The sequence below is a fragment of the Phyllobates terribilis genome, unplaced genomic scaffold (genome assembly GCF_046119375.1).
Source record: "Phyllobates terribilis strain yellow unplaced genomic scaffold, ASM4611937v1 Scaffold_4__5_contigs__length_816908805, whole genome shotgun sequence".
Classification (NCBI taxonomy): Eukaryota; Metazoa; Chordata; class Amphibia; order Anura; family Dendrobatidae; genus Phyllobates; species Phyllobates terribilis.
In genome coordinates, this window is record NW_027362764.1 from 748663117 (window position 1) to 748678423 (window position 15307).

At 47.1% G+C, this 15307-nt stretch overlaps 2 protein-coding genes across 3 annotated transcripts in view; one reads left to right on the top strand and one right to left on the bottom strand.

Moving 5' to 3' along the window:
- The window catches only part of NTAQ1 (N-terminal glutamine amidase 1), a 35019-nt gene extending 26089 nt beyond the window's left edge, over positions 1–8930 (bottom strand). Inside the window, exons 1-2 of one of the 2 annotated variants that reach the window (XM_073679852.1) lie at positions 8533–8930; positions 8356–8455 (exon numbers count right to left, since the gene is read on the bottom strand). In XM_073679852.1, coding sequence (XP_073535953.1) covers positions 8356–8455; positions 8533–8606 — 174 coding nt within the window. In that variant the 5' untranslated portion in view covers positions 8607–8930. The remainder of the gene's footprint in view (positions 1–8355; positions 8456–8532) is intronic. The other variant, XM_073679851.1, reaches the window with a different exon arrangement.
- A 22-nt stretch (positions 8931–8952) lies between these two features.
- Positions 8953–15307, top strand: part of ATAD2 (ATPase family AAA domain containing 2) — a 37034-nt gene continuing 30679 nt past the window's right edge. The window contains exon 1 of the mRNA XM_073679850.1: positions 8953–9456. Within this exon, the coding sequence (XP_073535951.1) occupies positions 9274–9456 (183 nt within the window). The 5' untranslated portion in view covers positions 8953–9273. The remainder of the gene's footprint in view (positions 9457–15307) is intronic.

Here is a 15307-nt window from a genome sequence, read left to right on the forward strand (position 1 = left end):
GTGCAAGACATATAAAAGCCTGCATAGAGTTTGCACAAAAACACATGAAGGACTCCCAGACTATGAGAAATAAGATTCTCTGGTCTGATGAGACGTAGATAGAACTTTTTGGTGATAATTCTAAGCGGTATGTGTGGATAAAACCAGGCACTGCTCATCACCTGCCCAATACAATCCCAACAGTGAAACATGGTGGTGGCAGCATCATGCTATGTGGGTGTTTTTCAGCTGCAGGGACAGGACGTCTGGTTGCAATTGAAGGAAACATGAACGCAGCCAAGTACAGAGATATCCTGGATGAAAACCTCTTCCAGAGTGCTCTGGACCTCAGAATTGGTCAAAGGTTCATCTTCCAACAAGACAATGACCCTAAGCACACATCTAAAATAAAAAAGGAGTGGCTTCAGAACAACTCTGTAACCATTCTTGACTGGCCCAGTCAGAGCCCTGACCTAAACCCAATTGAGCATCTCTGGAGAGACCTGAAAATGGCTGTTCACTAGTGATGAGCGAGTATGTTTTGTTAACCCTTTTGCCGAGTATGCTCGGGCTGAGAACCGAGTAGTTACAGCTGCTCGGTGATATGTTTGAATCACTTCCGTGTGCATGATTTGCGACTGTTTGACAACTTTAATACATGTGAGGAATGTCTATTTCTTACACATTCCTCACATGTATTAAAGCTGTCAGTCGCAAATCACGCACACGGGAGTGATTCAAACACATCACCGAGCAGCTGTAACTACTCGGTGCTCGGCCCGAGCATACTCGGCGGAAGGGTTAACAAAACATACTCGCTCATCACTACACCGCGTGCAGAATTATTAGGCACATGCGTATTTTGATCACATGATATTTTTTATACATGTTGTCCTACTCCAAGCTGCATAGGCTTGAGAACCAACTACCAATTAAGTAAATCTGGTGATGTGCATCTCTGTAATGAGGAGGGGTGTTGACTAATGACATCAACACCCTATATAAGGTGTGCTTAATTATTAGGCAACTTCCTTTCCTTTGGCAAAATGGGTCAGAAGAGAGATTTGACGGGCTCTGAAAAGTCCAAAATTGTGAGATGTCTTGCAGAGGGATGCAGCAGTCTTGACATTTCCAAACTTTTGAAGCGTGATCACCGAACAATCAAGCGTTTCATGGCAAATAGCCAACAGGGTCGCAAGAAGAGTGTTGGCCAAAAAAGGCGCAAAATAACTGCCCATGAATTGAGGAAAATCAAGCATGAAGCTGCCAAGATGCCATTCGCCACCAGTTTTGGCATATTTCAGAGCTGCAACGTTACTGGAGTATCAAAAAGCACAAGGTGTGCGATACTCAGGGACATGGCCAAGACAAGGAAGGCTGAAAAACGACCACCTTTGAACAAGAAACATAAGATAAAATGTCAAGAATGGGCCAAGAAATATCTTAAGACTGATTTTTCAAAGGTTTTATGGACTGATGAAATGAGAGTGACTCTTGATGGGCCAGATGGATGGGCCAGAGGCTGGATCAGTAAAGGGCAGATAGCTCCACTCCGACTCAGACGCCAGCAAGGTGGAGGTGGGGTACTGGTATGGGCTGGGATCATCAAAGATGAACTTGTGGGACCTTTTAGGGTTGAGGATGGAATGAAGCTCAACTCCCAGACCTACTGCCAGTTTCTGGAAGACAACTTCTTCAAGCAGTGGTACAGGAAGAAGTCGGTATCGTTCAAGAAAAACATGATTTTCATGCAGGACAATGCTCCATCACATGCATCCAACTACTCCACAGCGTGGCTGGCCAGTAAAGGTCTAAAAAATAATGACATGGCCCCCTTGTTCACCTGATCTGAACCCCATAGAGAACCTGTGGTCCATCATAAAATGTGAGATCTACAGGGAGGGAAAACAGTACACCTCTCGGAACAGTGTCTGGGAGGCTGTGGTGGCTGCTGCACGCAATGTTGATCGAAAACAGATCAAGCAACTGACAGAATCTATGGATGGAAGGCTGCTGAGTGTCATCATAAAGAAAGGTGGCTATATTCATCACTCATTTTTTTTGGTTTTGCATGTCAGAAATGTTTATTTCTAAATTTTGTGCACGGATATTGGTTTACCTGGTGAAAATAAACAAGTGAGATGGGATTATATTTGGTTTTTATTAAGTTGCCTAATAATTCAGCACAGTAATAGTTACCTGCACAAACAGATATCCTCCTAAGATAGCCAAAGCGAAAAAAAGCCCCCTCCAACTTCCAAAAATATTAAGCTTGGATATTTATGAGTCTTTTGGGTTGATTGAGAACATAGTTGTTGATCAATAATAAAAATAATCCTCTAAAATACAACTTGCCTAATAATTCTGCACAGTGTATTCACCATCCAACCTGACGGAACTGGAGAGGATCTGCAAGGAAGAATGGCAGAGGATCCCCAAATTCAGGTGTGAAAAACTTGTTGCATCATTCCCAAGACTCATGGCCAGCGTCAGACTGGCCCACTGGGAGAACCCCCGTGACGGATATAGTGGGGCCACCGGTAACTGGTCCTTGATCTTTCTGACCACGGGCCAATCAAAGGCCGCTGCGTGCCGGCCTCTGATGGGCCCGTGGTCAGAAAGCATACCTTCCTCTTGATGGCTGCCGCCGGGAACATCTACTCGTCTCTGCTATGCGATGCGCCGGTCAATCAAACCCACGTGCATCAGCGTTCAGGCTCTGATAGGCCGGCGGGCATTGAACATCACTGCTATGCGCCGGGCGCTGACGTCAGTGCGCAGCGCATAGCAGCAATGTGGAGATGGCCTCCAGGCTGCTGTCAGGGCGCGGCCTCCGATTGATCGGCGGCCCTGTCGCAGACCACACCGTTATGAAGCTGCAGAGGATGCCGCCGGGGGAGCGCAGGAAGCTAAGAAGTTTTTTTTTTCCCTATGTGAATGGGGGGGCGGATGGCACGCAGAGGCCCATGATGGATGGGGGGGGGGGGGAGGCGGGATATGACACACAGGGGCCCATGATGGAGGGGAGAGGGGGATATGACACACAGGGGCCCATGATGGATGGGGGGGGGGCAGGATATGACACACAGGGGCCCATGATGGAGGGGAGAGCGGCATATGACACCTAGAGGCCCATGTTGAATGTGTTGGGGGGATATGACACATAGCGACCCATGATGGAGGGGGGGGGGGATATGACACACAGGGGCCCATGATGGAGGGGGGGGGATATGACACATAGGGACCCATGATGGAGGGGGTGGGGGGGGGGGGGGAGCGGATCACACATATGGGCCCATGATGGAGAGAGGAGGAAAGAGGATGATACATGGGGACCAATGATGGGGAGTGATACGTACAGGCCCAAGATAGGTGGGATACATACAGGCCCAGGATGGAGGGAGGGCGGATACATGGGAGCCTTGGACTGGGGACATCATTAAATAAAAGGGTGCCAGGATGGGTGACAATTACAGTATGGGGGCCAGGATGAGGTATTATTAGTTTATGGTGGCAAGTAGGGACATAATTACTGTAGGGAACATCACTGCTGTAATATAATTTACTTTTGAAGATACTGTTCACCATGGGGGAGTAACAAAACGGGGGTCCTGTTACTGTGCAGGACGGCACTATGTCGCTTTTTTTCTTCATCTGGTGTAGTGTAGAAATCAGAGAATAAGGTTAAGTGCCCATGTAGAGAATAAGGTTAAGTGCCCATGTAGCGTTTTTACAGCAGCGAAAACGCCGCGAAAATGCTTGTAAAGCCGTCTGCCATGCAAAGCAATGTGAATTCGGATGTGCTGTGCACATGATGCGCTAATTTGCGCGCCGAATTCGCATTGCGTTGCAGCATGACCATTTCTACCGCGATTACGCTGCAAATTCGCGGCCATTGAGGAACATTGAAAAGCAGCAAACCTGCAGGTATATGTGGATTTGCTGCATTTCAATTAAATTGAATGGCCGCGAATTTGCAGCGTAATCGCGGTGCGTGTGGTATCCAGGATGAAGAGGAGACAACAACTCCTCTTCATCCCGGCTACCACGTGGTGAAAAAAAAAGTTTAAAATAAACAAAACCTGTATATTCACCTCTCCGGCAGCCCCCGGTCTGCTCCCAGCCAAGCCCTCTCTCCATGGCGTCCCGCGATGTACTGTCAGGACCTGCGGTGACGTCATTTAGTCACCTGATGGTCACGCGACCGCTGACGTCGGCGGTCAGGTGATGGTCGCATGACCATTAGCTGACTAAATGACGTCACCGCAGGTCCTGACACTACATCTCGGGACGCCATGGAGAGAGGGCGTGGCTGGGAGCAGACCGGGGGCTGCTGGAGAGGTGAATATACAGGTTTTTTTTTATTTTTAACGTTTTAATTCTTTTTTTTTTTTACTATAGATGCTGCATTTAAAGCATCAGTTGTTCACACATTATAAATCCATGCCGGTTGCATGGATTTATATTGTGTGACCAACTTGTCAAGCACTTTTCCAAGTGATGCTCACAATCGCTTGAAAAAACGCATGCGAAAACGCATGTAAAAATGCTGAAAAAACGCTTCTCTCTGCCAGAAAAAACGCATGTAAATTCTGCATGCGTTTTTTTCTGCCAGAGAGGCAAAAACGGTCTGCATCAAATCTGTTATGTGCGAACATAGCCTAAGTGTGGAATGTGCTCTAGAAGTGATCACCTATTGATAACTGTGTGTTATTTTCTGCAGCGACAAGTCCTGGCTGGAAGAAGTGATGGCGGTCTGTGCAGGATGAAAAAGAAAAGCGAAGATGAAGGACTTCAACTAGAGACGTCACTGGTGAGTCGGTGTATTACATGGAAATGCACACTATACACTGTATACAGAGCTCCTGTGTACAATGTCACTGGTGATCCCTGTACACTGACACTATATACAGAGTTCCTATGTTTAATGTCATTGGTGATCCCTGCATTACCTGTACACTGACATTATATACAGAGCTCCTGTGTATAATATCACCAGTGGTAATATTTGTGTTATTAGTATTGTGTTTTTTATTCATGATCCTTATTGTAGTACTAGATGGTGGCCCGATTCTAACGCATGATTGGTTGCGGCCGCCGGCCCCGACCAATCAGCGTCGTATTAGTGAGGACCGGCGCTGCCTGTGCGGGTACTTCCGCTGCGAGCAGCTGGGAGATGAGCGGCTGCTCGCAGCAGAAGCATCCCGACCGGCAGCGCCGCTCCTCGGTCCTCCGTTCACACTTGCCGTCGGGAGATCATAGCGCTGTTTAAATTAGGCGCCAATCTCGCTGATTGGTCGCGGTCGGCTGGCGGAAGCAACCAATCAGAGCGTTGTTTAAATTTGGCGCCAAGCTCGCTGATTGGTCGCGGCTGGCGTCCGCGACTAATCAGCACAGCAGTGTTTAAATGTGGCGGCAAGATCGGTGATTGGTCGCGGCCGCTATTTAAATGTGGCGCCCAAATCGGTGATTGGTCGCGGGCGGAGAGCGCGACCAATCAGCGAATCGTATTGGTGAGGACCGGGGAGCGGAATCGTATTGGTGAGGACCGGGGAGCGCTGCGGCCTGTGCGGATACTTCTGCTGCAAGAAGCCGGGACATGAGCGACTGCTCGCAGCAGAAGTATCCCGACCCGCAGCGCCGCTCCCCGGTCCTCCCTTCACACCCTAGCCGCTGATGTCCCCACAGTATCCGCATGGTATTACAAAGGTCCAGACATTTGTGTTAAAAATCGCTGATTGGTCGCTGGCGCTGCCCGCAACCAATCACCGATTTGGGCGCCAAATTTAAATATCTGCCGCGACCAATCACCGATTTTGGCGCCTCATATAAATAGCGTCCGCGACCAATCAGCACAGTAGTGTTTAAATGTGGCGCCAATATCGGTGATTGGTCGCGGGCAGCGCCCGCGACCAATCAGCGATTTTTAACACAAATGTCCGGACCTTTGTAACACCATGCGGATACTGTGGGGACATCAGCGGCTAGCGTGTCGAGGGAGGACCGGGGAGCGGCGCTGCGGGTCGGGATACTTCTGCTGCGAGCGCCCGCTCATGTCCCGGGTTCTCGCCACGGAAGTATCCGCACAGCGCCGCTGACATCCATGCGCCTAGGGTGTGAAGGACCGGGGAGCGCCGCTGACATCCAATTGGTCGCGGCCGCTATTTAAATGTGCCGCACAAATCACTGATCTTGCCGCAAAAGTTAAACACTACTGTGGTGATTGGTCGCGGACGCTGCCCGTGACCAATCACCGATTTGGGCGCCAAATTTAAATATCGGCCGCGACCAATCACCAATCTTGGCTCCACATTTAAACACTGATGTGCTGATTGGTCGCGGCCGATATTTAAATGTGGCGCCCAAATCGGTGATTGGTCACGGGCAGCGTCCGCGACCAATCAGCACAGCGGTGTTTAACTTTTGCGGTAAGATCAGTGATTGGTCGGGTCCGAAGACCGCGACCAATCATCGAATTGTCTTGGTGAGGACCGGGGAGCGGTGCTGCCTGTGCGGGTACTTCCGCTGCGAGAACCCGGGACATGAGCGGGCGCTCGCAGCAGAAGTATCCCGACCCGCAGCGCCGCTCCCCGGTCCTCCCTTCCGCATGGAGGTCAGTGGCGCCGGCGGTCGGGGTCCTTCCGCTGCTACCGGCCGGGAGATGAGCGCCTCGCGCCGGTCATCTCCCGGCTGCATCGCCGCTGAGCTCCGTCCCGCAGATGAGCCGCTAACGGCCGCCATCTTTTTTCAGAAATCCCGCGGCGCTGATCGGCCGCTGCCGGACCAATGAGCGACGCGGGATTTCCAGGACAGACAGACAGACAGGATAAGACGATTATATATATAGATTATTCGTTGACTATGTAATGGTAACCTGTGGTCTGATCATGGTATGGCAGTATTTGTTCCTTGTATGTGGTATTATTCGGTCACTAGATGATGCTAATATGTGGTCTGGTCACGGTGTGGCGGTATTTGTCCCTGGTTTGTGATATTATTTGGTTACTATGTGGTGGTAATATGTGATCTGGTCATGGTGTGACGGTAAGTGTCCCTTTGTATGTGGTGGTATTGGTCTTGGTATAGTGGATTGTGTTATGTAAGGCAGCCATTTGTTCTCTCTGATATCAATAAGGGGAAGATTCTTTATTTCCAATAGAGATAAATTGCTTTTACGTTTAACCCCTCCCTGTCCTGTGTCTATTACACAGTAGCAAATACGCACTTCCAGTAGGGGGTAATAAATGTAGAAGTGGTGACGTGTTTCTATTATACTTTTTCTCTGATTGTTCCACTCATGGTTTTGGCTTACAAATAAGTGATGTAAAATACTGAACGTGACCTAAGGATAAGTTATTGATTGGTTTGGGGCCTGACTGCTGGGACATGTACCTATCTGCAGAATGAGGGGCTTTTATCCCCATCAGACTGGAGCTCATGTGCGACTTGACCACTGATCAATTCATTCCCTCAGTGGCTGTTCCTGTTTATTTCTGGAAGCCCCAAAGAGAATGAATGGCGCTGCGGTCAGACGTCCCACCTGCCGCTGCATTTTAAAATGGGGATAAAAGTGTCCTGTCAGGGATAAAAGTTCCCCATTCTTCTGATCGATGGTCAGATTACACCGATCAATAAGATATCTCCTACCTAACCTGTGAATCGGTGATAATTTGTTTTCATCAAAGAACCCCTGTAATGTAAACTTGTACATCACAGTTACAACGGTGCACAGTATTTGTGCAGGAGCCGCTTGTGATTTATAGTTGACACTCCACTATAACAGGGGTAACAGGTATTTACATATAGATGTACGGTAGGCCCCGAAGATCAAATCCTCCTGTGGGCCCCAGACCGACCCTGCTCATGACTGTACGAGCTCAAAAGGAGGGGGCTTCTACTCAATACTGAGCAAAGGGTCTGAATACTTATGACCATGTGATATTTCAGCTTTTCTTTATTAATAAATTTGCAAAAATTTCTACATTTCTGTTTTTTTCAGTCAAGATGGGGTGCACAGTGCACTTTAATGAGAAAAAAAATGAACTTTTTAGAATTTACCAAATGGCTGCAATGAAACAAAGAGTGAAAGATTTAACGGGGTCTGAATACTTTCCGTACCCACTGTATACACACACACATATATATACACACACATATATATATATATATATATATATATATATATATATACACATACATACATATATACATATATATATATATATACATACATATATATACATATATATATATACATACATATATACACATACATATATACACATACATATATACACATACATATATACACACATATATACACGCACACATATATGCAGAGCAGTAGTCGAGTGGTTCTCATCTCTGGGCTCTCACCATCTTGTGGCTGTTGGATAGGAAGACGGTATGGCACTCCGGTAAGGCCCGCGGTGCCCGCTCTCGGATGGCCTCGCACAGTTTCCACACATTCTCCTCGCTGTGGGTATAAGCAGCAGTAATGACATTATTCCGGCCCCGGTGGTCCTGCCCGGTGCCGCCCATACACGGTCTTACCAGTAGCAGCCGGTGTAGCAGCAGTCCATGCGGTCCGGCAGAACAGGGGGAGGAGAGGCCGCTGCCTCCTGCATTGCGCCCGGGTGCGGCGCTCACACCTGAGGGCGGGGGAGGCCCCGGGTCAGTGCACGGCTCTTGTCATCGCCCGTACTCCCGAGTAACATTTTTCACAGGAAGTCGTTTCCCTGGTAACCAGGAAACGACGGCCGATAAGCGTAATCACGTGTTTAGTTAACCTCTTTCCCGCCAGACCGTTGTTCAGCCTACTTAACTAGCTCCCTGCCATACAACTACAAAATCCATGATTCCTTAAGTTCATTCCTATTTATTTGAATCATGGGAGTTGTAGTTCCGCGCCGCATTCCCCTCACTGAACCTACAGTGCTAGCGGCGCTTGTTTTCGCAAGAGGGGCGTGGCGTCACGAACGTTAACCAATCACATCCTTTTGTGACTTCCCGCGCTGAAACTGAACAGTTGTGATGATGTGCACATCCGCCGAGGATGTGTCGTAGCTGAAAGCATAAAGTTCATCCAAACGGACTGGACGTTGGATAAAGCGTTGTTTATCGAGGAGTGACCTGATAGAAAATTATATCCCGCTGTGGAAGGACGAGGTTTGGCCTCCGTTAGCTAGACGTAGGGGGAAAGAGGCCCATCGGCGGAGGGATCTAGGCTCAGCGCCGCGGTTCGTGGGGGGAAAGTTTGTGGCGCCAGAATTTGGAAGTGTTCGCGGTGAGAAGATGGTTCAGCTCCGGAGCTCGTCCGCTGCCAAGGGCGCTCCCGCCCCGGTGTATGTGGAGGGCGACTCCCTGCTGGATTCTAGCTCCGACTTCTACAGCCTGGAGACTGCGCGGGCGAAGTACACCAAAGGCTCCCAGAGTGCGCGCAGCGACCCCGGCCGGAGCAAGAAGGAGCGGCGCCCGGTGAGTGAGGCCGCCAGTGAGGCGGCGGCTGTGTGCGCGGCCGTCTGTCTGTATGACTAGCGGTGATCCGGCCCCGTCTGTCTGTATGACTAGCGGTGATCCGGCCCCGTCTGTCTGTATGACTAGCGGTGATCCGGCCCCGTCTGTCTGTATGACTAGCGGTGATCCGGCCCCGTGTGTGTGTATATACATATATATATTGGAACTGGCGGTGCCACGTGTTATGTGTGTGTCTCTATCTACAGTACGGACTAAAAGTTTGGACACACCTTCTAATTTTAAAGATTTTTCTGTATTTTCATGACCGAAAATGGTTTTCACTTCACAGGTGTGCCCTGTCAGGTTTAATAAGTGGGATTTCTTGCCTTATAAATGGGGTTGGGACCATCAGTTGTGTTGTGCAGAAGTCTGGTGGATACACAGCTGATAGTCCTACTGAATAGACTGTTAGAATTTGAATTATGGCAAGAAAAAAGAAGCTAAGTAAAGAAAAACGAGTGCCCATCATTACTTTAAGAAATTAAGGTCAGTCAGTCCGAAAAACTGGGCAAACTTTGAAAGTGTCGCCAAGTGCAGTTGCAAAAACCATCAAGTGCTACAAAGAAACTGCCTCACATGAGGACCGCCCCAGGAAAGGAAGACCAAGAGTCACCTCTGCTTCTGAGGATAAGTTTATCCGAGTCACCAGCCTCAGAAATCACAGGTTAACAGCAGCTCAGATTAGAGACCAGGTCAATGCCACACAGAGTTCTAGCAGCAGACACGTCTCTACAACAACTGTTAAGAGGAGACTTTGTGCAGCAGGCCTTCATGGTAAAATATCTGCTAGGAAACCACTGCTAAGGACAGGCAACAAGCAGAAGAGACTTGTTTGGGCTGAAGAACACAAGGAATGGACATTAGACCAGTGGAAATCTGTGCTTTGGTCTGATGAGTCCAAATTTGAGATCTTTGGTTCCAACCACCGTGTCTTTGTGCGACGCAGAAAAGGTGAACAGATGGACTCTACATGCCTGGTTCCCACCGTGAAGCATGGAGGAGGAGGTGTGATGGTGTGGGGGTGCTTTGGTGACACTGTTGGGGATTTATTCAAAATTGAAGGCATACTGAACCAGCATGGCTACCACAGCATCTTGCAGCGGCATGCTATTCCATCCGGTTTGCGTTTAGTTGGACCATCATTTATTTTTCAACAGGATAATGACCCCAAACACACCTCCAGGCTGTGTAAGGGCTATTTGACCAAGAAGGAGAGTGATGGGGTGCTACGCCAGATGACCTGGCCTCCACAATCACCAGACCTGAACTCAATCGAGATGGTTTGGGGTGATCTGGACCGCAGAGTGAAGGCAAAAGGGCCAACCAGTGCTAAGCATCTCTGGGAACTCCTTCAAGATTGTTGGAAGACCATTTCCGGTGACTACCTCTTGAAGCTCATCAAGAGAATGCCAAGAGTGTGCAAAGCAGTCATCAAAGCAAAAGGTGGCTACTTTGAAGAACCTAGAGTATAAGACATATTTTCAGTTTCACACTTTTTTGTTAAGTATATAATTCCACGTGTTAATTCATAGTTTTGATACCTTCATTGTGAATGTACAATTTTCATAGTCATGAAAATACAGAAAAATCTTTAAATGAGGTGTGTCCAAACTTTTGGTCTGTACTGTATATCTATCTCTGAGCTGTGGAGTTGGTATAAAATGGACAGACTCGTAAAATATATAATAAATTGGGTACAGTAGTTCAATGCAGTTTCTGGGGAATACTTTTTTCATAAGAATTTTAGAAAGTTCTGAATATCTGTCCTATCCCTGATCTAGGAGTCTAGACTTTTAGCTGAGATGAATCTGTGCTACAGTAAATTTATCACTTAAACATGAGCCGTATATGAGGGAGTCGGTGTCAAGGATATTGAGAAGTCGAAGGTTTGGCTTAGTATTTGCTGATAATGTGCTGCATTCATCTTTCCTTGCCAAGTTTCCTGTGCATTTGTAGCTCACACATCCTTAAAACATCAGCAGTCCACCTCCATGCCTTACTGTAGGAATGGTGTTCCTTTCATTGTAGGCCTTGTTGACCGCTCTCCAAATGTAACGTTTATGGCTGTGGCCAAAAAGTTAAATTTCGGTCTCATCACTCCAAATTACCTTGTTCCAGAAATTGAGGCTTGTCTCTGTGCTGTTTGGCGTATTGTAGGTGAGATACTTTGTGGTCAGTCAGTTCAAATGCAAGAGAAACATTCTGGCACCACGCTTTTTTTTCAGAAGATCAATCACCAGGGCATAATTCAGACTATGTGCTTCAAGACTTAAACGGTGGTGCACATCCAAGAAATATTTCAATCACAAGCAAGAATAGAAGGAAAGGCAGCACTCACCCAGTCTTCTTTAAAACGTTCCTTTATTTTTGTGTGCGGAGCATTTCAGCGCGCAGCATTGGACTGAGACCCCGAAGGGTATGCGGGAGAGAGGAAAAAAGGGACAACTGCCGTTTCGTTGCCTTCCGGTGCTTCAATGGGTCCAAAGACTTTTGACCCGTCTTTGTATTTTAATGAAATAATAAACACATGGTTCTACAATATTTTTTTTATTACCCTCCCAGACACCGAATACCTCGATCTCCTCCAAAAAAAAAAAAAGGAAAATAACAAACAACCATATCCCTCACCTGTCCGGCGTCAACAATTTAGTCCATGTACCTCCAGTGATTGTCCCACGACTATCTGAGTCACTTCTACAGCAGTGACATCAGCCATCGCTGATGTCACTTCTGCAGAAGGGAGCATTGTATACTGACAGGGATGTAAAATCACTCCTGTCAATATACATGCTGCAGGAGGTCACTGGGGTTGATCAGCCCCGGTGAGCTTACCACCCTGGGAACATTTTTGCGAATGGTCACGTGACCAATCAGCTGATCACTGATGTCAGCGCAGGTCCTGGAAGCACAGTATACTGCGGAGAGTGAGCCAGCTCCCCGCAGTATGCCGCCAGGAGGAGAGGATCAGGTGAGTATATAGGTGTTTTTTTTTTTTTTTACAGCACGTGGTAGCCGGCTTGGCTGAGAAGACTACTGCTCCTTCCATCCACACAGCTCCTGCTGTCGGGATGAGAGGAGTTGCAGTCCTCATCTCCAACCCGGGTACCACCCGCACTGCGTTTATGCCGCAAATTCGCGACCACTGACTTTAATTGAAACGCAGCAAATCCACATATACCTGCGGGTTTGCTGCGTTTCAGTAGACTTCAATGGGCGCCAATTCGCTGCGGGATCGTGCTAGAAATTGTCCTGCTGCGTTTTTTAACGCAATGCGAATCCGCTTGGAAAGCGCTTGACATCCCGAATGCTGAACTGCATGTGAAGATTGCTTCACATCCGCATGTCCCTGGCAGGAAAAACGCATGTACAATCCGCATGCTTTTTTTCTGCCAGGGAAATGCTCTGGAAAAAATTCGGAGCATTTCTGCATCGTGGGCACATAGCCTTATACAGTTCAACTACTTTTTCCTGTAGATCCGTTGACAATTCTTTTGCTTTCCCCATGACTCACAATCCAGAAACGTCATTGGAAAGATGTAAGTCTTTCTGGATCCCAGAAACTCGCTCAGCTTTTATGCACACACACTGATTACAAGCAAACAGGTCACAGGTGAGGATGTTACCTTTAGTAGCCATTCAAACCCATTTGTGTCAAATTCTGTGCATGTTATCAGGCCAAAATCACCAGGGTATGTGAACTTTTGATCAGGGTCATTTGGATGTTTTTGGTTGTGATTAAGATTTAAAAAGAGAAAACACAGTAGTTTGACAATAAATGGCTTCACCCAACCAATAACCATGAGTGGAGGAAAAGTTTGTTATTCATATTCTCTGAAACAAGGCCAAGAAATGAAAAATTCTGCTGGGGTATGTAAACTTTTGAGCACATCTGTGTGTGTATATATATCTCTATCTCTCGCGGTGCCCCCTGATCTGTCCTTGTGCTTATATACCGTCAATGCCAAAAGTGTTGGCACTCTTGGAATTTAAGTATTTCACAGAACATTATTATAATCACACATGTTTATTTCCTTTGTGTATTGGAACAACACAAAAAAGATGCAAATTAAACATAATTTCACTCAAAAATGGGCTGAACAAAATTGTTGGAACCCTCAACTCAACCCTCAGGTTGTCCACTACTACAGTTCCTTCTTATACCCCACACTTGGCACCGATAAAATAAAAAAAAATCTTATACACTCCTCCCTTCAAGTGGTGTCAGCACTCACAATCCTGGGACTCCCATGAGGCTGTTACATATGAGCCAGGGGCCCAATCAGCGCTGATGTTCACTGGCCCTGCCTTCAGACATACTGAACATGAAGAAGTCGTCAGATCAGTCGCAGCCTGGACTTCCTCTCCATGTTCAATTCGTAAGAAGGCGGAGACAGTGACGCCAGCGCTGATTAGGCTCTGGGCTTATGCCTCCCGGGACGGTGAGTGCCGACACCGCTGGCACGGGAGGTGAGTATAGTTTTTTTTTTATTATTATTATTTTACAGGGGCCAAACGCTAAGCTCAAGTGTTCGCTTCCTATAACCATCTGCAAGCTTCTAACCCCTCTCAACTGGAATTTTGGAGCACTCTTCTTTTGCAAACTGCATCGGGTTTCTCATTTGAAGGTGCCTTCTCCCAATAGCAATTTAAAGATCTCTTCACAGGTTTTCAATGGCATTTAGATCCAGGCTCATTGCTGCCACTTCAGAACTCTCCAGCGCTGTGTTTCCATCCATTTCTGGGGGCTTCTTGAAGTATGTTTGGGATCATTGTCCTGCTGGAAGACCCATGATCTAGGACGCAAATCCAGCTTTCTGACACTGCTCACTGCATTGCTATGCTAAATTTATTGGTAATCTTCAGGTTTCATGATTTGCACACAGTCAAGGCCCCCAGTGCCAGAGGCTGCAAAACATCTTTGATCCTCCACCATATTTGACTGTAGGTACTGTGTTTTTTTTTCTTACTTTGTAGGCCTCATTCTGTTTTCGGGAAACAGTACACTGCTGTGCTTTACCAAAAAGTTCTTTCTTGGTCTCATCTGTCCACAAGACGCTTTTTCAGAAGGATTTTAGCTTCAATACATTTTTTGCAAACTGCAGTCTAGCTTTTTTTCTGTCATCAGTGGGGTCCTCTTGGGTCTCCTGCCATAGTTTCATTTCATTCAAATGTCGACTGATAGTTTGCACTGACACTGATACACCCTGAGCCTGCAGGACAGCTTGAATTTCTTTGAAACTTGATTGGGGCTGCTTATCCACCATCTGGATTATCCTGCGTTGCAACCTTTCATCAATTTTTCTTTGCTGTCCACGGAGATTAGCTACAGTGCCATGGGTTGTAAACTTCTTGATTATGTTGCATACTGGACAAATGAACATCAAGTATCTCACACCATCCTTATTGAAAAAATGACCAAGTATGCAATGGACCAGGCAACTGTTAGGTGGATTCATAACTGGCTTAGTGATCGGACTCAAAGGGTGATTGTAAATGGCTTCACATCCAGCTGGATGAATGTCTCAAGTGGGGTACCACAGGGCTCCGTCCTGGGACGTGTATTGTTCAACATCTTTATCAATGATTTAGATGAAGGAATTGAGGGTAAACTGATTAAATTTGCTGATGACACAAAGCTAGGAGGGATAGCTAATACTAGAGAAGAGAGAGAGAGGATTCAAAAAGACCTAAATAAACTGGAGCAGTGGGCAGCAACCAACAGAATGTTTTTTAACAGGGAAAAATGCAAAGTACTACATCTGGGCAATAAAAATGAAAAAAGCATATACAGAATGGGAGGAATAGAGCTAAG